Here is a 26,433-nt window from a genome sequence, read left to right as displayed (position 1 = left end):
CAAGCCCAGCGGGGAGCCTCAGCACCAGGGCACAGGCCTCCGCTTCCCCTGCTCTGCCGCGCCGATCTCTGCTATGACGTCACCAGAAGACCACCAGGCCTCAAAGCCGGGTCCTCGGGTGATCAGAGCACTCACCGGGTCTTCTCCCTACCGGCCAGCACACAGGTCACGGAGGTTCCCGGAAATCACTTCAGGCTCCGCCGAGTCTTCCGCCATGGACGGATTACCTCAGGATGGTCTTTATATTCCCCGGAGGCAGAGCACCGTCTTTCCTCCACTGCCTTTACTTCCCTCTCCCCGCGTCAAGGAGCCGCGATCATTGTTTCAGCTGGGACGCCACCAAAGGGTCCCCAGGTCAGCCGCAAGTGCCGCAACTCCCGCCGATAGTCTCAAAAGGGGTAAGGAAGGGGAGAGTACACCTATCTTCTTTTTTTGGTCGTGGATGGCATCAAATAGGGCAGTATTTAGATCGGGGATAGAGGAGCTCGCTCAGGCATGGTCATTCCCATTGGCTGCTAGCCAGGCCCCCCCAAACTGGGTTTCTTTAATACCCGCTTTATAAAGGCCCTTAGTCACTATTATGGATTGCCCACCAACCCGGGTTTTATCCAAGGACACACAAATAGAGATTGTCTGGACATGCTTCCCAAGTAAAATTCGATTCCTCACATTTGAGTGGGTGGCCGAGTCTGCACATTGAGTTTCAGTAACCTCACATATAGCTAGGTTTGTCTGATTCTTCCTTTGTCTTAAGAGTCTTTAGTTCTGCTTAAGAGTTTTCTTTGCTTGGTGGCAATCCATTTCAAGCCATTTATTCTCCCTTCTCATTGATTTCAATTCAAGTGTGGAAACAGAAGACAGGCAACAGCCAATGTATACTCTCCCAAGGAGTTTTAGTCAAAAGGCAATGCCATTTTATGCACTTGGATTGCCTTAAATCTAATGAACGCATCATCAGGATATCTCGTTCGCATCCTTTAAGAAAACCTGAGCTGCATATTTGGAGCGTAAATCACTACTTTCTTAGGTCTACAGGTCAGTGACTAGTTCAGTGCATAATGATCAGTCATTCCCTTACTTAACACCTTAAAAGCTGTATAGCAACCAAACAACATTGCAGAGAGAACATTGTAGGCAACTGGATTCATCTCTTTGCCATAAGCAAAAAAGTAATTGCTACTGGTCTTTTGGAATACAATTTCCCATTAAGAGCTACCAATTAATTCTCCACCAGTAATATGAATGAATGTTACATTTCATGGATAAAACATATTTGTCAAGTGGGATATATAAAGAGTTCAAAATGGATCACAACAATTCCTCAAGGTTTCCCAATTCAAATGTCATACGTAATACCCCCAGGTGCACTAAAATCTTGGGATACCTTGTCTGGTATGGAGTAAAATTAAGTTAACTTCATTGGACTTCTACAAGTTACTTCCTGGCTTGAATAACTGCAGCACATATTATCTATTGTTAAACGTGCACACCTTTTCTGAGTCCACTCAGTGTGATGCTAAACCTCAGTCACATAATATATTCAGTTTGGTGTATAACCTAAACAATTAAATACAAAGAATTGATGCTGGAATGAGGATGACACATCCCTCCTCATGTAGACAGGCAGAACTGTGTATATGCCACCATGTCTATTCTGCAGCTTATGTTCGTCACTAAAACACAGCAACTGAGCTCAAATATTTTTTCCCTTGGGTGTCGCATTACGCGGATACAAACAATGCTCAATATCTTTATTGAATCTTTGCTCATTTTGAAACACAGTTATTCCTCTGTTCAAAGCAGAGAACGGCAGCAAGGTTCAAAGACACTGCACTATCCAGTTTAGCCACTTATGTATAAAGGCACACGTATTGCCCACTGTTAGACCTGACATCCTTGGCGTGGTTTTTCCCCCATCTTTTTGCCTCTGACTCATGTATTTTTGATGCTGTGCTGGATTTCGTTTTTGCTGGTTTAGATGCTTTGGACACTCTGCCACTGCTGATCAGTGTCAGAGTGTAAGTGCTCCCTCTGTAAATTGTCATATTGATTGGGTATACCTGATTGGCATATTTGTATCACCATGAAGTCCCTAGTAAAGTGCACTGTGTGTGCCAGGGCTGGTGATGACAGATGCTACTAGTGGGCCTGCAGCGCAGATTGCGCCACCCACATAAGTAGCCCTAAAATGGTGTCTCAGGCCTGCCAGCCCAGGGCCTGTGTGCAGTCAGTGGACTGCCATGTCCGCCTGGCCAGAGTCCCCACTGGCTGGACCTAACCCTTCCCTGTCTGTGCACATCAGTCACCCCTATGGAAGGCTCAAGGTACCCCCCTGGGAAGGGTGCAGTGCATGGGTAAGGTAGAGCATGTACGAGTGCAGGTAACATGCTCTGGTAGTGAGCAGCAGCCATTTTGTGTGCTCACTGCTGTAAGGCTAACTTGCTCCATAGAGTAACATGGGGGAGGCTGGTCCCATTGGATCCCAGCCTATCTTCCCATAGGAACAAGATGGGACATAAGTGTATGATATCCCTGAACTCAGAATTTAATAACACATCTTTTAGGAAAGGTGGTTTTTAAATTCTGTGTCTGGGAATAGTACTTTTTAGAAAGTGGCTGTTCTCTTGTCTAACCTTTCTGTGTGCCTGGGACTGTTTGTGGATTGACTGTCTGGGGTGAGGATGACAGGGCCTGCAGTGCCCCCAGGGGGTTATCGGAGCCAGCCCGTGGATGAAAGGCAGCATCTGCTGCCAGGGAAGTGGGAGGAGATAGCATCTGATAGTGAAGGGCTGTGCCTGCCTAACCACAAAGCTGGCTCCACCTCCTGCTGGGCGACTGTCACCTCTGTCCCTGATACTGAGAGGAAGAAGGAAGCCAGGAAACCCCCAGAGCCCAAGCAACACCCAGAACTGGTTTGGACGGGCTCAGGGCCCACTTGCACAAAGACTTCAAAGGACTTTAAAGACTTTTTGGGGTATAAAAGAAGGACCCCTGACAACAGATTTTTAGATTCTACAATCAAGAGGAACCTCTGCCAGAAGAAGGACTGCTGAAGGAGCTGATGGAAGATTGCCTTGCTGTGTGCTTTAAGGGCTGACCTATCCTGCTATCCAACTGAAGGAGAGGAGAAGAAAGGGACTTTGCTGTGTGCTGTGACCCTGCCTGCTTGAAACTGCCAAGACTTTGCTGTGTGCTGTGTCTGCAACTTGAATCTTCAAGGGCCTGAGAAGAGCTGGTCCCCTGTCTGCAACCCAGGGACATAAAGGTTACCCCAGGACTACAAAACTCTGCTGTGCCCCCTGAAGCTGCTGAGCAGTGAAGTGATCGTGAAACACTGTGTTTTCGGCTATGTAGCGCACTGGCTGCTCTCTAATCTGAGCGAGGGCGCCGCGCTGAACCAGCCTGCCGTGTGGCCGAGATCGACGTGTTCATCGACACGTGTGGGGTGAAGATCTGAAGCTGGTGGGCCTCTCCAGTGCAAGAAGCACTGAAAACAACTGTGCGCCGCATCACCGTCGCAGCCCGGGGTCCGTGAACCTCCGTGGAAGTGCCCCGTACTTGGTCGGAGCCGACGCCACGAAGATCGAGCCCGCCGCGCTCCGATTGGGTGAGAGAGCCGAGCCCCCTCACCAGAGCCGCGACGGGATTCGCCTGTGGAGCGTAGCGTCAACAACGAGGCCGCGCTGCCATTGGTTGGCGGCCTTGCGTCACGAGGGGCTCGTCGCAGGAGTCGCGACGTGATTGGCTGGTCTGGCGAGGAGCTGTGACATCAGGGGGCTCGCCCCAGACGCCGCGACAGGATTGGTCCCCGTCATCGGGACCGCAGAATTGTGATCACCGCCGGGACCGGGGAAGACTGACCCGACCTCGCCGAGGGAATCCTTTGAGTGCTCCCAGCCCCCGGCCTGTCGTCTCTGCTCCCCGCTGCTCCCTGAAGGACTGAGAGCGGGCGGAGAGCTTCCTGAGACCGGCCGGGCCTGAGCGCTGATAGGCGAGGTGCGCCTGGGGGCCTGAAGCGGTACCGAGCAAGGGGAAGGGAGTCCCCCCCTACCCCCCAGCATTCCGGTGAGGCGCGCTTGAAGCGCTTAGGGCCCCTGACGCTAGGGGCTGATTCTCTTGGCCAATTTATACGCTGGCATTGTTTTCACTGCTCGTTTTTAGAGCCACGAGGAGCTAAGTTACCAGCCATAGTAATTGATACCGAGTTAAGAGACTTGAGACATTTTACATAAGAACTTCCTAACAATTTAACTGCAACCATTAAGAAGAAGTGCAACATTTTTATAATGAAGTAATTATCGTGCAACTGCTTGATTTACCTTGCTGAAACTAGATAAAGTTATATATTTTTATAAAATATACTTACCTGTGTGGTCTCAGTTTGTGGTGGATTGGGGATTATTATTGTGTTGAGTGCAATTATTATACACATTGCCTTGGGGATAAGCCTGCCTGCTCGCGCCAAGCTACCTAGAGGGAGAGCGGAGGTTATCTACTGTGTGTATTCCTTCACCCTGACTAGAAGCAAGGGTCCCTACTTGGTCTAAGGCACTTACCTCTGCCAACTAGAGACCCCAGATCTAACACCCACCTCAATTGACCAGCTGCCACATGGTCACAAAAAACATTCAGTTTAGACAGAAAGGTGAGAAGCAATACAATTTAGACGTTGATACTTCAATCTTCAATAACAGTTCTTTCACTGGTTTTTCGTGTACGAAGAAGATTCTTTATTTCTTGGATTCTTTTGACAGTGGCTGTACCTACTTGTCAAAAGAATCTAAGAAATAAAGAATCTTCTTCATACACAAAATAACTGCGAAAGAACTGTTATTGAACATTGAAGTATCAACATCTAAATTGTATTGCCTCATTTTTCTGTCTAAATGGTTATTTCTCTATTAGGCATCTCACTTCTCTTAATATTATTTTTGAATGGGAGACATTTTTCATATATTATGAGCACAGATACACTTGATGCTCCCCCAAAACCGTATAAACTTGGCACTCAGACATGCCCACGCATCCAAGCACATGGGAGGAGTGGAGGGTGGAACAGAGGAAGGTGTCTTAGGTCGCATGTCTCTCACTTCCTTACATTCAATTATCTTTACACCACGCTTGCTTACCTCATTCCTAACATCAAGCACCCTTGCCCTAATTAATTCAGCGAAAAAAAGCCACCATAGGGATTTCAGGGCTAGCTAAGGTTTGCATGACCTTAAAGAACACATTTTCCAAAGACTGGACCTCTCAGCAGAGAAATATAGCTAAAAATTCTTAAACTTGCTGTTAAGCCTTTTTTGTTTTTTTCTGTATGTTTCGTACACTCATTACATTAGTATAAAAAGCACACATTCATTTACTTAACTTTGTATTAATGTGATAGTTTCATTTGACACGTAATCAGCGGTTTCCCTCAGATCAAAGTTAAAACGCATGGAAATTTATATTTATTTTCCTGGCGCTCTTGCTACTGGTCAGTAGCTGGGTGCAATATAGACAAACTTAGACTAAGTTTATCTATTCTGCATAGATATGGAGTCTGTCTTCCTCCTGGAATAAAAGTTGAGCGAGAATTTATCCAGTTTAATATAACTTGGTCCTTTGAGCAGAAGAGTTAGATTCATTTTCCCTTACGTTCTTTTTCATAGGCCTACTTCCTAAACAAACTTCACAAGTGCAAACCTGACTGGAGTTCGGACTTAAACGACAGAACCTAAACAGCTTAAGAGCAGATTTAAAATTCTGCCATAAAACTAGAAGGGATAATAACTCCTCTCTTATGACAGTGGACAGTGGTCATGTGACAGTAAACACAAGCAGGCTCATGAATATTTTAAACTGGCGATAGACACGTTCAAGGCGGAACAACTATGGGCCTTACCCCTCTCACATGTGGCTTTTAATAAAGTTAGAAATGGGTGCAGTAAAAAATGATCGTCTTTATGCGATAAAGCAGTATTGGCAAAGAGATCCCATGCGTGGACAGGTATTGCTTCGTACGGTATGTTAAAACTTCAGAGCCATCTAGGAGACTCAAATAGCCAAAGTTTAGGAATCTCCGATTTGGAAATAGCCAATTTCTTGGAGACGCCCCTGCATGAAAATGATGAGTAGTGAGAGGATGTGTCGCCTGTGTAACAACAAGAGAGAAGATATCTGTCATATCATTTGTAGCTGCTCTGCTCTAATAGGTGAATGTAGGAGGCTGTTGAGATCGAGCTTTAGTCAAATGATACGAACATGTCGACAAGCAGTTATAGCCAGTTTACAAGGAGAAAGTTTGCAATTCACAGGCAGCAGTAAAAGCCAGTTTACAAGGAGAAAGTTTGCAATTCACAGGCAGACTTTTGAAGTTTATAGAAATAGTGGAGAAGAAACTGCTTAACTGTGGACGAGGATTGTTTTATATATTCTTGGTTTTTATGAATTGATGAAAAGTTCCTTTTAATTACGTGGTTTTAATATAAGGATATGGAAATGATAATGCATGAAATGGATGAAGAATTGTACATAGGTGTTTTAATTGTAAGTTTCTATTAACTGAACAATACATTTTGTCATTTATTCATTGATTCATAGGCCTACTAGGAACTTTGTTTTGCTATACATACCTTTTTGTGATGCATCGCTTCCAAAAAGATCTTACACTGCTTATAAACTTCTTGGCCAGGTTTCTGGTAAGTCTTCAGAAATTCTATGAAGTCCTTGGACACTCGGTCAGTCTCTATGCTTGGCTGCCTGTTGATAGCTGGGCTTGGAGTCTTTACTTCCTGGGTCTCTATTGTAGAAGGCCAAAAAAATACGAACATTAACAAAAATATAAAACAGTTTTAAACGTGTTGCTTTTCGTAGCCAAATCCTCCAGATCAGAAGCAAAATTTAAAACTGCGGGGGGAAGTTGTACCAGCATTCCCATTCTGATCATTTGGAGCGTGAAGAAATTTCACACATTTTGAGCTATGCATATTCATCTTGGATTTGGACTCCATCTGTTTGGCAAGTCACACTAGGAAACATACATATTTTTTAACACACAAAATGTCCACGCACTGACATTGCATGATTTATTTTTAAGTGATGTGAACTGGGAGTTAGAAAAAGGAGTCACACTTACCTGACCCCCTTTCAAAGCGGATTCTATCCAATTTTACTATGTTATATCACAGAAACTATGCTTTAGAAACGGAGTGCAGCATTTTAACAAGCATTGCCAAAGCGAATAGGTCTTGCGTTTGCAAGAGCTATTGGCTTGCCAATATGTTTTAGAAATGTTTTAAACAAGAGTGGCTAAATGTAAATGGGGTAAAAGAGAATGGCTTGAGTGGAGAGTTATAGAGTGGCGTAGAGTGGAGAGGAGAGCAGATCTCCCCAGCGCTGCAGGTCTCCTTGGACTCTGCCAGCATTTCTGCTGCAAGTGATCTGTACGGAGCTTTGTGCTGCCTGTTTTTGTTCTGTGTCCTCAGTGAGTTAGCCAGTTTAATGTTTAGCTCTATTTGAACAGTTTGCTTAACTTTTTTTTTTTGCTGCTCCCACCATCCTGCGCCCACCCCATCCCTCCCAGCCGCCCAGGACCTACTTAAGGGAGGAAGCAGCGCAGCCACCGCAGAAGGTACACCACCGGCATGACGAAGTCATGATAACGGCAAACCTGTCTGCCCCTGGACTGCACCCAGGACTAGGAACCCTGGCCCTCCTACCACCCACAGATACCCAGAAGAAGAATCCAGTGCCTTGAACCTCAAATACCACAACAACAATTTCTGCCTCACATCTCCTCGATCAACGGTAGGACCTTTCACCGCCACTACGACTATGAAGACACTAACATTGCCAACTTCCTGGAAAGCATGAACATCATCTGCCTCACCCAATTGGTCACTGACCCCACAAAAAGTGGCGCACACACGATTGACCCAACTTTCACTGCCAGCGACAGAGTCAAGTACAGCCATATCACCTAACTCATCTGGACCGACGACGCCATTGTTCACTTTACCATCGCAGTAGCACCTTGCACCACCACCAAGACCCCTAGCTCATTCCGCTGCAGCTGGAACAAAGTGACAGAGACCAAAACGACAGATGCCCTTCACACCAACTGTCCCGACCCTGCAACCAGCCTTGAACAGGCATACAAGAACCTCTCCGCCTGGATCACCACGTACGCTGACAGTCGCCCCTATCAAGCCCTCTAAGACCAGTCGATCCACCATGCAAGCCAAGGCTACACACAAGAACTAAGGACCACGAAACGCAACTGCAAGCGCGCCTAGAGAGATGACAAACCAGCAAAAATCCCACAGACTGAGCTATCTTCAAATCGGCCTTCAACAAATACCACCAACATCGAAAAGACACAAAAAAACACACACTAGCAGACTGCATTGAAGCCTGCTCCAACAACAAGGAACTCTTCAAAATAGTCAGAGAGTTCTCCTGCCCGTCAGCCACCGAGAACACAATACCCCCTCCCACACCTCGCCTATCCCAGGAACTCTGCAACATCCTAGAGGATCACTTCAACAAGAGATCCACCCTCTACAGCAACCTCGAACTCCAACCCACTGACCTCTACAGCCTCCTCACACCAACTGCCGCAAGGGAAGTGGCATAGTTTGCATTGGCACAGAGCGCAGTGTTGCAGAGTGAAGTGGTACAGAGTGGAGTAGCCTAGAGTGGTGTAGCATGCTGTGGTGAAGACTGCAGTGGTGCATAGTACAGTGGGGTAGAGTGCACAGTCAGAGTAGAGTGGTGTGGTGTAGAGTAGAGGGACATACAGTGAAGTGGCGTACGGTGCACAGTAGATTAAAGTGGCATAGAGTGCATTAGCATAGAGTGGTGCATAGTAGAGTGCAGTGGAATAGAGTGACACAGAGTTCAGTGCTGCAGAGTACAGTGTCAGAGAGCACTGGTGTGGTGTACAGTGGCATAGAGTGCATTGGTGTAGAGTGCAATGGGGTACAGTGGTGCAAAGTAAAGTGACGTAGATTGCAATGGTGAGGAGTGGTGCAGAGTGCAGTGGTATAGATAGAATATAGTGGCGTGCAGTGTAGATTAGCATATAGTGCAGTGGCATAGAGTGTATTGATTGAGTAAAGTAGTGCAGACTGCAGTGGTGTAGAGTGGAATAGAGTGGTGTAAAGTGCAGCAGCATGTAGTAGTTTATTTCAGAGTAGAGTGGATTGGCGTAGAGTGCACTGATGTAGAGCAGAGGGTCGTAGAGTGCAGTGGTGCAGAGTGGCTTAGAGTGGATTGGCGTAGAGTGGATTGGCTTAGAGCAATGCAGAGTTCAGTTACGTGCAGTTCAGTGGTAAGTATGTCTAACTGAATCATCCGGGGGTGGCACGTGACCTGGTTGTTGCTGATTTTCCGGCAACAACTTGCGCTGCTACCTCCAATTATCTTTCCTTTATTTGGCGGCTTCCATATTCTGAAGAACACTGCGCCTCAGTAGAACGAGGAATGGCCAGGAAGCAGGCAATCTTCGCTTTCTAGTTGGGTCCCACGTGAACTAAGACAACTATCATGCAACTGGAGTGTCCGACCACGCAGGCTGGGGCAGGATGGTTAATTTCAGTTTCCTGCCCTCCGGCCAGGTCCCAGGAATTCTGCTGCTGCCGAGAGTCAGCATGATTAAGGATAAGACGATGGTCAAGTGTAGGCATGGAGAAGCTTAGAGCGCGGATTTGTTGCTTCCTGAATTGCAAGTGTATTAAATATTAATTTCTTTGGTAATATGGTGCTGTTTTATCTCCACTGTCCCTAAATTGTAGTTATCTAATCATGTGAAGTGGTGTGTGCATATGGACACATGAGTTTGAATTTTAGGAACATACATAGATGCAGGGCAACCAGACCCACTGTGAATAGTCCTCAAACATTTGGGAATATATTGTGCTGTGAACACTTAAATTGCTCAATGAAGGATAAGTTATTTACTGCAATCCTAATTCTCTGCCAGGGCTAGCCTCCTCAAAGTAACAAGCACTGAATACCCCCCCCCCCCCCCCCAATGCGCGGGGACCCCGTATTACATTGTAAAAAACAAATAAATATATATATATATTTATATATGATGACTCGCGCCACCTTCACCATTTGTTGGCAATAAATCTTTTTGCAAAGAAGTCTGACTTGCGGTGATCATTTAAGGAGTCTGTGAACGTGTATGCTGGCTGACGGCTGCCGCCGGCAACGTGTTGGATTTCATATATTTATATATATATACACACACACACACACACACATATATATATAAAAATAATTGTTGGCTTCTACTGCACCTCGCACGGCAAAGTAAAATTGCTAATAGTAGCTATTGTGGTCCGCGCTCTTTCTTCCTCGCGGTATGAGGAGTATGTTGGAGTTACCTGCCCTTTGGAGGCAGCGGGCGTTCCCAATCGCTTGTGGAGTGTATATATATATATATATATATATATATATATATATATATATATATATATATATATATATATATATATATATATATATATATATATATATTTATTATGTAGATAGCATTTTCAGCTGGCACAAATTAATTTTGCGCACAGACACAGCGTCGACTGCTTTTGTTTGGAGAGTGATGGTGAATTAATTTGGACTTTGACTGGGAGGTCCATGGTGTTGACGCGCCCTTTTGATTGGAGGCAGCGGGCGTTCCCAATCGCTTGTGGAGTATATATATATATATATATATATATATATATATATATGTGATCAAGGCTGCCGTGTTGCAGCCGAAACGCGTCATGCTGGGGACAGAAGATCAATAAACCACCCTTAATTTGAAAAAATAAGCGCAGTTGTGTGGTCTGTACCTACGTCTGTGGTGTCGGTGTCCATTGCCGATTAGTAGGAGTTGGAACGGATATATATATATATATATATATATATATATATATATATATATATATATATATCTCAAGTTCCACAAGTGTGCACACTTCAGGACGCACTCACCATCGGCAATTTCAAAATATAGGGCAGCAGCGCATACAACACTTCCTTGGTATATTTTCATCAGCCTTACGCGTTTCAAACAACTCCTTTGTCCTTGATCACAGGCAGCGAGTGGCAGTTAGAATAAGCGGCACAGAAACTTGCTGTTTAAATACCATCCATATCTTTATTGGCCTCAGGTGTGGCCTCGCAGAATAACAACAATATCTTATGGGAACAGTAGTCTTTGTATAGTGCCTCAATTCACATCAGAATTCATGCTGCCAACTCGAAATTATTAAACTCAATTCAGCCATAAGTGGGCTCCCCATGGAGTGTGAAATACGTTGCCAAATCCATCATAGCCCTGCCAATGGTCCGTTACGGCTCGAATTTCACCGAGCCATCGACCCGCTTCCTATGTGGAGGTGCAGTCCCCACGGCTGGACTGCCGTGATAAATCTCAAGTTCCACAAGTGTCCACACTTCAGGACGCACTCACCATCGGTAATTTCAAAATATAGGGCAGCAGCGCATACAACACTTCCTTGGTATATTTTCACCAGCCTTACGCGTTTCAAACAACTCCTTTGTCCTTGATCACAAGCAGCGAGTGGCAGTTAGAATAAGCGGCACAGAAACTTGCTGTTTAAATACCATCCATATCTTTATTGGCCTCAGGTGTGGCCTCGCAGAATAACAACAATGTTTTATGGGAACAGTAGTCTTTGTATAGTGCCTCAATTCACATCAGAATTCGTGCTGCCAACTCGAAATTATAAAACTCAATTCAGCCATAAGTGGGCTCCCCATGGAGTGTGAAATACGTTGCCAAAGTGTGGACACTTGTGGAACTTGAGATATATATATATATATCTACATATACACTCCACAAGCGATTGGGAACGCCCGCTGCCTCCAAACCAAAGGGCGCGTCGACACCATGGACCTCCCAGTCACAGTCCAAAATAATTCACCATCACTCTCCAAACAAAAGCAGTCGACGCTGTGTCTGTGCGCAAAATTAATTTATGCCAGCTGAAAATGCTATCTAATATATATATATATATATATATATATATATATATATATATATATATATATATATATATATATATATATATATATATATATATATATATATGAAAAACAAGAGGGGTGCCTCGATGAGAGGGTCTAGAGTTAAGCATAAAGCCCAGGCAACCATTCTATGGACTATGAGTACCAGGATGTCGTGCGCCCACTGGGGCGGGACTTTAATTAAATAAATTGGATAACAATCACCGCCACTCTTGTGTTTATTAATTGCCACTGACTAAGAGTATTCACTTGAAACGCGTTTGGCTGCGCAATGCTGATCTAGCGCATGAAGGTGAAAGAGTTTGTTGGTGATCAACTACCGGCATTGGTGTGCGGCAACTCGTGATGGTGAGACCCTCTCATCGAGACACCACTCTTGTTTTTCTCGTTTAGCAGCTGGTCCGGCCGCGAGGGGGTCCTGCTGCATCCAAAGCAGATCTTGGTGCAGGTAACCACAGGCACAACAAAGACATCACGAGGCCTCGGTGCTGGACGAGTATTGAGGAGTTTGCCAGCATCCTTGAACACCTTTTACCCACTTGGGATATGATTGACTGTATTTAATTTTTCCACTGGGTTTGAAGTCACAAGAGTGGGCTTGGCCCACTGGGGAAAGAGTTACGCATAAAGCCCAGGCAACCATTCTATGGACTATGAGTACCAGGATGCCGTGCGCCCACTGGGGCGGGACTTTAATTAAATAAATTGGATAACAATCACCGCCACTCTTGTGTTTATTAATTGCCACTGACTAAGAGTATTCACTTGAAACGCGTTTGGCTGCGCAATGCTGATCTAGCGCATGAAGGTGAAAGAGTTTGTTGGTGATCAACTACCGGCATTGGTGTGCGGCAACTCGTGATGGTGAGACCCTCTCATCGAGGCACCCCTCTTGATATATATATATATATACATACACACACACACACACACACAGGTATATTCTTTTTTCACAAGTCAATGCAGCACCCAATAAAACAAGGCTAACCAATGCTCTGGTAATCTGCTTTAGTAGTAATAGACACAAATTCTCCTCTCTTTTTAATATATATATATATATATATATATATATATATATATATATATATATATATATATTTTTTTTTAATATCACCACATATAGAGAAGAAGAAAAAATAAAGAGGACACAGAGACACGTGAACGCTCTTTAATGAACAGCAGAAAACTGCCATGTCACACAGCAGGCATTGTTAGCTCATAGGCTGCATTAGAACCTTAACAGCATCGAAAATGAAAGTAAATGCAAGAGCAAAACTGGCACCATGCATTTAAGGCAGCCATGTGCGCTTCCCATCATGCCTCAGGGCAGATAGGTCAGTTGTTCTTAGAGGAAACCCGGAGGTCAGGGCACAAAGAGATGAACCAATGATTGAACATTTGCCCGGGGAGGAGGGTGGGTTGCTTAGGATTTTGATGAGGATACCCCTGGAATGGAACCAGGATTACAGGAAAGTAACTTATCTTTATCTTCCAGGGGATCCTCATCAATAGTCATAAGCACTAAATCGAATAGCAAGCCCATCCTCTACAAATACGGGCAAATGAGTAGAATCAATATCAGCGGAGTTCAGCATTTGAACACATTTCTCAAGGAGGCCTGGCCTACTTCAGTGTCTGCTCTCGTATCCGAATCTAGACAATAGTATCTCATGAACATATATACCAACTTCCACGTGGCTGCTTGGCAGATTTCAGCAATAGATACATTGTGCAAAAAAGCTACAATAGCTGCCTTCCCCCTTGTGGAATGTCAGCTTGATACATGACACTATCCATCTGGAAATGCGCGTTTAGAGGCTGGAAATCCTGTTCTGATGAGACCGTAATTTACAAACAAGTGAGCAGACTTCCTAATAGTCTTAGACTTGTCTAGGTAGAACTTTGTTACTCTTATAAGGTCTAAAGAGTGAAGAGACCTTTCAGCTGGCGTGAAGGGATTGGGAAAGAAAGTGGGAAGTGAAATAGACTGGTTAAAGTAAAAATCTGACATCACCTTCGGTAAGAAAGACGGTTGGGTCCTCATCACTACTCTGTTGTGGAAAACTGTGTATGGGTCTTTTGAGCAGAGGGCCTGAATCTCGCTCACCCTACGAGCTGAAGTGATTCAAGTCAAGTCAAAGAATTTATATAGCGCGCTACATACCCAGAGGGTCTCGAGGCGCTTGAGGAGGGGTGGGAAATTACTTGTCAAATATCCACGTTTTAAGTTGCTTTCTGAATGCTAGGTGGTTCTGGGTAAGGCGAAGGTAAGTGGGAAGTGAGTTCCAGGTTTTAGCTGCCAGGTAGGAGAAGGATCTGCCTCCCATGGTGGTTTTGTTGATGCGAGGTACCGTGGCGAGGGCTTGGTTGGATGATCGTAGCTGGCGGGAGGGGGTGTAGAAGGACAGTCGTGTGTTGAGGCATTCTGGTCCGATTTCGTAGAGTGATTTGTGTGCGTGGGTTAGGAGTCGGAAAGTGATCCTCTTATTGACGGGAAGCCAGTGGAGGTTTTTCAGGTGACCAGAGATATGTTCTTTGCGTGGGATGTCTAATATGAGCCTGGCTGAGGCGTTCTGGATTCGTTGGAGTTTTTTTCATGAGTTTAGCGGTAGTACCGGCGTAGAGGGTGTTTCCATAGTCCAGTCGGCTCGTGACCAGAGCGTGGGTGACCGTTTTCCTGGTTTCGGTGGGGATCCAACGAAATGTATTTTTGAGCATGCGAAGAATGTTGAAGCAGGATGAGGAGACGGCGTTGACTTGTCTGTTCATCGAAAGTGAGGAATCCAGGATGACGCCCAGGTTCCGTGCGTGGTCTGTCGGGATGGGTGCTTTTCCAAGGGCTTCTGGCCACCACGAGTCGTCCCATGCAGAGGGGGAAGTACCTAAGATGAGGACTTCTGTTTTATCTGAGTTCAGTTTCAGACGGCTGTGTTTCAACCATTCGGCTACTTCTTTCATTCCTTCGTGTATGTTAGTTTTGGCGGTGCTAGGGTCATTGCTGAGTGAGAGGATCAGTTGAGTGTCATCCGCGTAGGAGATGATGTTGAGGTTGTGTTGGCGTGCGATGGCCGCGAGGGGGCTCATGCATACGTTGAAAAGGGTGGGGCTGAGTGAAGATCCTTGTGGTACGCCGCAGATGACTTCAGTGGCCTCTGACTTGAATGGTGGAAGGCGGACTCTCTGGGTTCTTCCGGTGAGGAACGAGGTGATCCATTCTAGTGCTTTTCCTTGGATTCCGATGTTTCTGAGACGCTGTAGGAGGGTACTATGGCAGACTGTGTCGAAGGCTGCGGAGAGGTCGAGGAGGATGAGGACGACTGTGTCTCCATTGTCCAGTAGAGTTCGAATGTCGTCTGTTGCTGCGATGAGTGCGGTCTCAGTGCTGTGTTTTGCTCGGAAGCCGGACTGTGAGGAGTCGAGGGATTTGTTGGCTTCGAGGAAGGCAGCGAGCTGGTTGTTGACAGCTTTCTCGATGACTTTGGCCGGGAATGGAAGGAGCGAGATGGGACGGTAGTTTTTGAGTTCGGTGGGGTCCGCTGTGGGTTTTTTCAGAAGGGCGCTGAGTTCAGCGTGTTTCCAGCTTTCCGGGAAGGTGGCGAAGTTGAGGGAGCAGTTGATGACGTCTCGGAGGTGCGGTGCTATGATGGAGTCTGCTTTGTTGAAGATGTGGTGAGGGCATGGGTCTGTGGGGGATCCTGAGTGGATAGAGTTCATCAGGCGGATGGTGTCCTCAGTTGAGATTGGCTTCCAGTCGTTAAGGGTGTTCGAGGGGGGTGAAGGTCTAGCATGTGGTTCGGTGGGTTGGTCTCCGGGTTGGTTGTCGAAGCTGTTGTGGATGTCTGCAATTTTGTTGTGGAAGAATGAGGCTAGGGAGTCGCAGAGGGCTTGAGAGGGGGTGATGTCGTTAGAGTTGGCCGTGGGATTGGTAAATTCCTTGACGATGTTGAAAAGTTCCTTGCTGTTGTGGGCGTTGCTATCTAGACGGTCCTTGAGGGCGCTTTTCTTGGCCTTTCGAATCAGTTGGTGGTGTATGCGGGTGGCGTTTTTGAAGGCGTCCTTGGTGCTGGAGGTTGGGTCTTTTTTCCAGTTCTTCTCAAGGGAGCGGCAGAGTTTCTTGGATTTCTTAAGATCATCGTTGAACCAGGAGGCCTTCTTGCTGCCAAGTTTGATTTGTCGTTTTTTCAGTGGTGCTAGGATGTCGGCGCTGTTGGATAACCATAGTGTGAGGTTGGTGGCGGCTTGGTCGGGGTTTGAGGAGTGGGCTGGGGGGTTTAGAAGAAGCGATGAGGAGATCTGGTCGATGGTGATTTTGTTCCAGTTTCTTTGCAGAGTTGGTTGGGGGTGGTTGTTGGGTTTGGGCTTGTTGTAGGTAAAGTGAACGCAGCTGTGGTCGGTCCAGAGGAGAGCCGTAGTGTGTCTGAAGGAGACATGATTGCTGGAGGTGAAGATTGGGTCGAGTGTGTGACCTGCGATGTGGGTGGGGGAAGTGACCAGTTGTTTAAGTCCGAGGTTGGCGAGGTTGTCCAGAAGGGTGGTGGAGTTGTGGTCGTTGTTCTTTTCAAGGTGAAAGTTGAGGTCTCCCAGAAGGATGTAATCTTTGGAGGGGAGCGCGTGTGGAGTGATGAAGTCCGTGATGTCCTCACTAAATTGTGCACGGGGTCCTGGGGGTCTGTAAAGGAGGGTGCCTCTGAGTGTGGTCTTGGGGTCGATGTGGATCTGGAAGTGGAGGTGTTCAGAGTTGCCGAGATTGACGTCTGAGCTGGTTGAGATGCGGATGGATTTCTTATGGACGATAGCGATGCCTCCTCCTGTGTGGCCGGTACGGTCCTTGCGAATGATCTTATAGCCTTCCGGGATGGCAATGGTGATGTCTGGGGCTGAAGAGGCATTCATCCATGTTTCTGTTAGGAAAGCAACGTCCGGAGAGATGGTGTCGAGTAGATTCCAGAGGTCAATGGCGTGTCTGTGGACCGAGCGGGTGTTGAGCAGGATGCATTGTAGGTGGTTGGGATCGGATATCTGTTGTGTGTTCGAAGATGAGGAGTTGTTCTTGGTGCCGTCGAACTTGCAGGAGTAGCAGGAGAAGGGTCCATGGGTGTGTCCAGGAGCGGCTTGGACGCAGTTGGGGGAGCGGCCAGGGTTAAGGGCTAGGAGGGTGGTGGCATCGTAGGTAATGCGGGAGGGCTGGGCAGTGCGAGGGCTAGGGGGTCTGGCGCTGGGCGCGGTCCAGGCGCGGACGGGCGTAGACTGGCTTACCTTTGGCGCACCTTCGGCGCGGGTTGGGCGCGGTCGCTGCGCGTGGACGCTGCGCGCAGATGCATCTGTCATAAATGGATGGATGGTGGGGGGGAGGGGCGAGGGAGGGGCAGCGGGAGGCGGGTGCGTGCTGGGGAGCCTCGCTACGAGGCACAACAAACAAAATGGCCGGATAAAGTAAACAAACCCCCAATCAGGCAGCCAGTCCGATCAACAATGCACGCAGCAGGCAAACAAGCAAATGCGAGCGCGCATTCAAAGGCTACGTTACAAATACTCTGCACTACAAAGAGGCAAATGCTAGCGCACATACCAGTTTCAAGCGCTATGACAAGTCGGCAAATGCGAGCGCACAATATTAATGCTAAGCGCTATGATTATTCAGCAGATGCGAGCGCTCTGATAGCTGAAAAGCAATCAGTCACAGGTGAGGCAGTTGTGGGGAAATACCAGTCAGCCAGGCGGAGATCGGTCAGGGAGCGAGGTGGAGCGACCACTGGTCACGAGGATCAGGAGGTCACAGAGCAGTGGGCAGCGAAGCAGCCTGAAGGCAGTCCGTGGGAGGGAGGGGCAGCGGGAGGCAGGTGCCACCTGGGGAGCCTCGCTACAAGGGACAACAAACAAAATGGCCGGATAAAGTAAACAAACCCCCAATCAGGCGGCCAGTCCGATCAACAATGCACGCAGCAGGCAAACAAGCAAATGCGAGCGCGCATTCAAAGGCTACGTTACAAATACTCTGCACTACAAAGAGGCAAATGCTAGCGCACAATACCAGTGTCAAGCGCTATGACAAGTCGGCAAATGCGAGCGCACAATATTAATGCTAAGCGCTATGATTATTCAGCAGATGCGAGCGCTCTGATAGCTGAAAAGCAATCAGTCACAGGTGAGGCAGTTGCGGGGAAATACCAATGCCACCAAGAAGGCAGCTTTCCATGTGAGATATTGCAGGGTCGCCTTATGAATTGGCTCAAAGGGGGAACCCATGAGTATGGAGAGAACCAGACTGAGCTCCCAGGGAAGAGAAGGAGGGCGAATCGGGAGAAAAACTTTAGCTCTTGTAAAAAATACTTAACCACCGGAAGCTGGAAGAAGGATGGTTGGGAAGGTGAGTTTCTATATGCCGTAATGGAGGCAACTGTTAACGCGGACTTGGCCAAGTTTGGAGATATGGAAGGATTACCTCCTCCTGACCTTGGGTCGGCTGGAAACCCTTTTGCACATGAAGCTTTTCCATTTAAATGCATAACACCACCTCGGGGAATGCCTTCTTGATTCCTTCAAAATGTTCATGCTGTCCTGAGGAAGTCCTAGATGGCCGTACTAGAGGGCCTCAGGAGCCATGCAGCTAAGTTCAGCGAGGGAAGGTTGGGATGATGGATGGAAGCCCCCTGTGTGGACGCTCCGAGAGATGTAGAAGGTCGGGTACCGCCACTGCCATGGCCAGTGTAGTGTCATCAGTATCATCCTCGCTCTGGAGTGGCAGAGTTTGGTTATGACTCTCGGAATGAGAGGAAGAGGTAGAAAAGCGTATAAAAAGTCCCCTGACAAATTGATCAAAAGGGCATTCCCTTTCGACCTTGGCTGGTAATATCTTGACGCAAAGTCTTGGCCTTTTATGTTTGGGTCGCCGGCAAGAGATAGATTCTTGGATGACCCTATTCTTGGAAGATGTCTGCCACAACCTCGTCGTGCAGAACCCAGTCTTGTTGATCTTCGAAGTGACGACTTGGGGAATCTGCTTGAGTGTTTTGATCTCCTGACAGATGGACTGCCGTAATTGACAGTTGTCTGGCCAGAAGCCAATGCCAGATCTCCAAGGAGAGAGGGCGGGAGCATGTCCCTCCCTGCTTGTTTAGATGGGACATAGTGGTTGAGTTGTCCGTATTGACCAATATGGAACTGATCTGGTTGGAGGGGTAGAAGGTCTTGAGGACTAGATGCATTGCCCATAGTTCCAGCATATGGATGTGATATGCCTGATCCTTGTTCGACCAAAGGCCTTGAGTCTGAAGAGGCCCATGTGAGCGCCCCAACACTGAAGGAAGGCATCTATGATTAGAGATTGTGTGGGTGGGGTTGATGGAAGAGAATCTCCACCACAAGATTTTTGCGATGAGCCCACTAAGGGATGAACGATTTTGCAGCTTAGGAAAGTAGAATCCTGTCATACCATCGAGTGCTGTTTTGATCTCATTTGTCCTCCAGATCCTGTTGCAGAGGTTGCATCCTCAGTCTGGCATTGGGAACCAGGAAGATGCCATCGACCTTGGAAGTGAGGCAACCAGTCGGTCCGAGGGATGAGGAGAGTGAAGAAGTTGATTGCACTTCAGAGTGATAGATGATCGTCTCTCTTCTGAAGGATACATTCTTCCTGTGCTGGAGTCTAGCCCAGATAGTGCATTCTTTGAGTAGGTTGGTGAACTGATTTTTCCAAATTGACCTGAAGGTCCAGCTGTTGTAACAATAGCAGGCAGATTTGAAAGTGGTCTTTCACACCCTGAGGAGATAAACTCTTCAGGAGCCAGTCACCAAGGTATGGATAAATGAATAGTCCCTGACGACATAAAGCAGCTGCTACTACAGCCTTGCATTTGGTAAACACTCAAGGGGCCGACTTCAATCCCAACAGAAGAACTTCATACTGGTAGTGTTTGGTCCCCACCTTGAAGAGCAGGAAACTCCGATGGCGTACGGTGATTGCTACATGAAAATACGCACCCTGAAGATCTATCGTGCACATCCAGTCTCCTTGCTGGAGATGAGGATATATTTGATGGAGAGCCACAATACAAAGTTTTTCTTTTCGGTCTAATATTGGTCTGAACTCGGTTTTGCGACCTTTCTTTTGTACTAAGAAGTACTTTGAGTAGACCCATTTCCCTCGTTGAAAGGAAGGAACTTTCTCTATTGCAAATATTTGTAAGGGAATGCCTACTTCTTACTGTAGCAGTGAAAGCTGGTGACACCTTGCTTTACTGGAGGAATTGTTTGGGGTGGATAACAGAAAAGTAGAGTATCCATCCTGCAGTACATTCATTACCCATTGATCCTTTGTAATGCTGTGCCACTCTTGCACATGGTAGGCAATATTTCCCACTACTAGAGTGGGTATGTGTGACAGGGGAAGAGGCTGCTCACTGTTTGGTTGTATTCTTGACGTGGAGGAGGGTTGGTGAGGGGTGCCTATTCCACGGCAGGGACGACGCCCCTGGTAGTGCGTTCTGGTCTGGTGTTGCTGCCTATGAAGCCATTGAGGGCTTTGAACCCTCTGTTGAAATGGCCTGCAGTCACAAGGTCTGTATCCGCAACAGAATTCCTTTCTCTTCTCCTGACCTACCGCTTTTAGAGTACCAAGTTCTGTTTTGGCTATTTCCTCGTCTGTGTGAGAGCCAAAGAGAAAGTTTCTGGAAAAAGGAAGGTTTAGAATGCGCTGTTGGGCTCCGGTATCAGCACAGTGAGCCGTAACCAGGATGATCTTCTAGCACAGATGTCATGCAAGTAAGAGTGTGCATCTAGAGATGCCCCATTTGCTGCTGAACCAATCATTTGGTTCACCACCAAACCTCCTTCCTGAAGAACTTCTTCGAAGTCTTGGTGATCCCCCTTGGGTAGCTTGTCTTTGAAGCATTCTAAGGAGTCCCACAGAGCCCTATCAAAGCGCCTCAACAGTGCTGAAGCGCTGGATACCTTCAAGGATGAAGCTGCGGTGCCAAAAACTTTTCTTCCCCAAGAGTCCTGTGCTCTACTCTCTTTGTCTGGAGGAGCCGTTGAAGAAGAGGCTACAGCATGAGTCTTCTTAGCAGCAGTAATAATAACACATTCAGGAGGGGATCCACTCTCAGAAAAAGAGGGTCCTGCTCTGGAGTTTTATACTTCTTTAAGATCCTCACTGGAGCTGTTCTGAGAGATGCTGGAGTGATAAAGGTATCCATAACTGGTTGAAAGAGTCCAGGTACCAAAAGGTAGCTATGATCTTATTGCCGACCTTTGGTGCAAAATCTCATAAGATGACCGAAGATGATGATTGAGGAGTGGGCATCTCAATATTCAACTTATGCGCTCCCCTCACAAGCACCTTGTGAAAAGTATTAATGTCATCCACCTGAGATATTCTAGAACGTTGACTGTCCATTAAGGTAGCAGAATATTCCCTTTTGGAAGAATGTGTAGCAGAGGACCATGAAGGTGGCCTATGCCTTTTGCGTTGGCTATGTGTAAGGGACCTCCGTTGTGGTGTTTGAGCTGGAGTTCTGTCAGGTTGTCGACCTCTGGGAGAAATGGTAGGAGAAAAGTCTACCGCCTGCGCCAGGGGAACCAGAGGCGATCTATGCAGAGGACTAGAGTGGTCCAGAGGTTTTTGTGTTTGCAAAGTGGAAGATTTCTGCCAGTGGTCCACTGGAAGGAGGCATCTGGGAGACAGATGAACGAAAGGTGATCTCTGCCCCCATCTCTTGCTGTGCAGGAGGAACAGCCGTCTGTTGAATGTCTTTCTGTGCCTGCCATTCAGGAGACAGAGAAATGAAGCTCCTCAATGTCTCATCTGTCAGATTGATGACGCTGAGCGCCCCTTCGACGCTGAGCAGTTAGACTGTGAACGTCTTTCTGGTGGTGATCGGTGTGTCAACGTCGATCAGCCTCATGTCGAATGGCTATGCGCCACCAAGACCTCTGGCTGGGAAGACACTGACGGAGTTAGATGAGTCGCCTATGGAGACTGGAGTCTTGACGTTGAGTGAGATTTTGCCTTTGAGGTTAAGCGATGACCTGCCGACGGAGACTGGTACTTCGACGTTGGGAGTCTACTGGCCAACAGAGAACGATGCCTGGACGTCGCACGGGGAGATGGCGATGGAGAATGTCTTCTGGGTGTTGAGCTTCTACGGGAGGGTGTCAAGGTTGATCGAGGCCTCCACGTTGAACGTCGCCGGATTGATGCCAACGGAGAACTTCGCCTTGATGTTGAGTGCCTTAGTGATGGTGCCAACGGAGAACGATGCCTCGATGTTGAGTGTTGTGTAGGCACCAGCGGAGATCTGCTCCTAGACGTTGACTGTCGCCGAGCTGACGGCAACGGAGGGTGTTAGACAGACGTCAATTGATGTCGTCGGTGGGAGGACGTACCACTATTTCCTGAGAAATCTTCAACGACGAACGGTGTTCCGAAACCTTTGATGGCGGCCTTGTCGACAGACCCTCGAAGTAGTTTTCTTCGCTGTTGAAGTCCTTTTTGACGCCCAGCCAGACGCCGAAGTAGAACAGACAGGGATCTTACACTTGAAAGTCAACCTGGGTCTCTTCTTGTGCCTCACTGGAGATCTGCCTCTGGAAGTAGATTTCTTCTTTTCCAAGAGGCCATAAAGATTCATCTTTTCTCTCTCCTTGAGAGTGTGTGTAGAAAGATTCTTGCAGTTTTGGCAGGTCTCAGAAGTATGAAACTCAGGAATACAGAGAATGCAAACAGAGTGTGAATCTGTTTTGGCCTTCTTTTTTCCACAGGAATGGCATTGATCGAAAAGAGAAGGCATAATTTGATAGAGAAAAGCAACATTTCTGTCAGAAAAAGGTAACTTCTTACTTCAAGAGTTGAAAAACGTCAAATGAACAGAAGTTACTGGCTAATAAAGGAAACTTTTTTTTTTTTAATATCTTTTTATTAAGTTTGACAATAATCATTTACATTGCACCGTTCTCTATTCTGCACAATCACCCAACATATTATACAAGAATACGGGGATAACGAATCACATTTACAAATCTGTCACATCTCTATGTCCACTCCTTCGCATTTCTAATTCCACCATTGGGGATATACATATACTTCCCCGGTATACATTCCATGCCTTCCACTTCTTATCCCACTTTTTAGGACAGCTGTGCGATGTGAATACTACCTTTTCCACCATCATACACCTAACAAGCTCTTTCGCCCATATTTGGATGGATGGTGTGACCGCAGCCCCCCAATTTTGTGCTATCTCTCGCTTAACTAAGGTATAGCCTAATGTTGTCATCTGTTGTTCAATTTCTGTAAGGTCTGTGGCTGCCCATATATTAAGTAAGCCCAGTTGCGGTGTAAGAGCCACCTCCTTCCACAGTGCAGTTTGAATGCAAGTTGTGGCTCCCTCCCATATATGTTTTACAGCAGGGCATTCCCAGAAAGTATGGTAAAAGGTGGACATTTGTTTGCACCCCCCAAGACAGAGCGTATCCGTCCTGGCGCCTATTTTGGCCAGGATGCCACCCGTCAAATAAGACCGATGTAGAATCTTGAGTTGAATCAGTCGGAAGCGGAGGGTGATAGCCGCCTCTCTAGGGGACATCAGGGCCGCTTGCCAGTCCTCATCATCGACAGGCCCCAGCTCATTTTGCCGCTGTTCTCTAAGTTTATCAGAAGTGTTGGGCAAGTTATTACACCATTTGTTTATAGGTTAAGGATATGGCTTTCGAGTGCAGTGGCCCATCAAGCAATCGATCCTCTAGTGGCGATGACTCTGGTATGTCTTTGGGGCCTGAGAAAACCGCCATAAGAGCGTGTCTAATTTGTAAATACCAAAACAGTTGCCCTTGTGCCCATGGAAACGTCCCCCGAGTTCCTCAAAACTAAGAATAGAACCCTTTTTGATCAAATCTCCCACCACTGAGATCCCAATCATGTCCCACTTGTCAAATCCTGGTTGGTGGCATAGAGTGCCCAGTCTCTGGGCTTGCCACAGTGGCGTCGCTTTTGTAAGTATATTCACCCAGCCTAGGTGGGAGTTTACCTGGTGCCAGATTCCTACAGTGTGAGTAGTGGGTCCAAAATACCTATGCTTCTTGACTTTGGAATACAGCGCTCCCAGGTGGCTGGATCGCCCAGTTTGGTAACCGTCCAGCACGTACGCCGGATCATTGGGGGGTGGTATATCCAGTGGTTCACCACTACCAGTTGAGAAGCCCAGTGATAAAGTTTAAGATCCAGAAGGGCTATGGCCCCCTTCATACAACCCTTTCGTTAACTTTTTCAGTGCCACTCGAGGGGCTTTCCCGTCTCACAACAGCGTACTGACCTTACTCTCCACCACTGCGAAATATTTATCAGGGACACGGTACGGACAGTTCTGGAGAATGTATAAAAACCGCGCGAGTGCCAGCATCTTAAAGAGGGCAGCTTGGCCCACTAGGGACAAAGGCAGGGACCTCCAATGTTTTACATCTGCTCGCACCCGGGCCACCGGAGAGGCTAAGTTACGGCTATGAAACAGGGCCGGGTCTGATGTGACATCGATTCCTAGGTATCGGAAACCATCCACTAGCCACTTCTATCACGCAGCCCGCCGGAAGACGAGGGACCTGTCCCCGAAACATAAACAGTATAGACTTGCTCCAGTTGATCGCATAGCCAGAGTACTTTCCAAAGTTCGTGAAGATGTTCAGAACAGCGTTTTTTTGATTTTTTAGGGGGAGGCAAGATACAGCAGTATATCATCAGCGTACTTTGAATGCCTCCCATATACTAAGTGCCCTACTGACCAAACCCAAGTTTTCTTCAAAGTAATTACCGGTTTGTGTGCATAGTTCCTCTTTAATGTCTTTTCAGTAACCATGGTTTAAAGACAATAGTAGTACGCAGCTGCCACATCCAATGGGTGAATTCAACCCTAACCGGAGAGTGATCCGAGATCCCTCTCGGCAAAACCTGGGGGTGCCTAAAATTACCTATCAATGCAGTATGTGTCAGAAAATAATCAATGCGGGATGAACTCTTATGCGTGTTGGAGAAATAGGTGAATTGCGGTTCATTCAGGTGAAATGCACGCCCCACATCTATTAGGCCCATAGCTGTGATAAATTCCATTAGCAAATTTGCTCTCGCCCCCGGCAGGAAGATCCATTAATATCTTGCCAAGATCTGCCAGGGCTTCCTTACCCAACACTGGCGCAAGATACAGTGAGATTATGTTGAGCGCTCTTCCCTCCCATTGGGCCTCCAAAACGGCAAATCTTCCGCCAGGGTCCACCCAGGTACTATGTACAATGAGAGCCAGCTTCTTCTTAAGCAGAATAACTGTTCCCCGAGAGCCTGTGGTGTATTCAGCATGCACTAGGAGCAGGGCCGGACTGGGAATAGAAACAGGCCCTGGCAAACTGCTCGGCAGGGCCCCCCTGGGGCGGGCAGGGGGTGCAGCCGTGCAGTTGGCTGTGTTGTGGCGATTTTGTTACAGGGGGCCGATATTACCGGCCCCCAGTAACAAAAACAGCCCCCAGGGGCACCAAACCTGCCCCCACCCAGGCAGGGAAATATCCGGTGCCGGCTACGGCCAGTTCAACCCTGACTAGGAGTTTATATTTCCCATTGTGTACAGGCGTTACATTTGTTCCCAACCAGATGGGTCTCCTCTAGCAGCACCACATCTGGAGACTGAAGTTTCAGATACTGCTGAACAATTCCACGTTTGTTTTTATCTCCAACTCCATTCACATTCCAGGTAAGGACAGAGAGGGACAAATCAATTTCATCCCAAATCGTCTAACAAACGGAGATTCATAATAGGACAGGCCAAAAGCAGTACTTAAGTTGCATCTGATACAATCTGAACTAATGCAAATTGACTCTTCTCGTCTCCCTCAATCTGAAGCGAGCAATGAGATCGGTACATGACAATATACAATTGCTACTGCGAAAATCAACCAAACCTTGCAAAGACAAAGCCCCTTCCCTCCCACTCTCCAACCCCCTCCCTGCCCCCCTGCCCGTGGATTTAAAACTACCCACTCCCCAACTAGGCAGAGTGCCACTCCCCCTCCCAAAAATGCTTAACGGTGTGGGCTGAGTACACCCCTGTTGGACTTGGCCCTTTTTGCAGGGTCATCCCTGAACTTTTTGACTTCCTCCTGTATTTTGTCTGACCCGTTTTTTTTGGTTTTATGGCCCTGGACACTTTACCACTGCTGATCAGTGCTAAAGTGCATATGCTGTCCCTATTGTAAATTGATGTATGGATTAGTTATTCCATGATTGGCTGATTTGATTTAATTGTCAGACCCTAGTGTAGTACAGTGCACCAGGAGTGCCCATGCTAGTAGGCATGTAGCACTGGTTATGCCACCCACAGAAGCAGCCTGTAAAAGTGTGTCTAAGGCCTGCCATTGCAGAACCTGTGTGCA

The 26,433-nt window shown here is 47.2% G+C and overlaps 1 protein-coding gene across 2 annotated transcripts in view; it reads right to left on the bottom strand.

Moving 5' to 3' along the window:
• RABGEF1 (RAB guanine nucleotide exchange factor 1) overlaps positions 1 to 26,433 on the bottom strand; it is a 415,118-nt gene that overhangs the window by 120,476 nt on the left and 268,209 nt on the right. For both annotated transcript variants that reach the window (XM_086954629.1, XM_086954628.1), the window contains one exon: positions 6,618 to 6,784. In XM_086954629.1, the coding sequence (XP_086810755.1) occupies positions 6,618 to 6,784 (167 nt within the window). The remainder of the gene's footprint in view (positions 1 to 6,617; positions 6,785 to 26,433) is intronic.

Source organism: Lissotriton vulgaris, chromosome 2_1 (genome assembly GCF_964263255.1).
Source record: "Lissotriton vulgaris chromosome 2_1, aLisVul1.2, whole genome shotgun sequence".
Taxonomy (NCBI): Eukaryota; Metazoa; Chordata; class Amphibia; order Caudata; family Salamandridae; genus Lissotriton; species Lissotriton vulgaris.
This window is presented reverse-complemented; position numbering and strand designations above follow the sequence as displayed.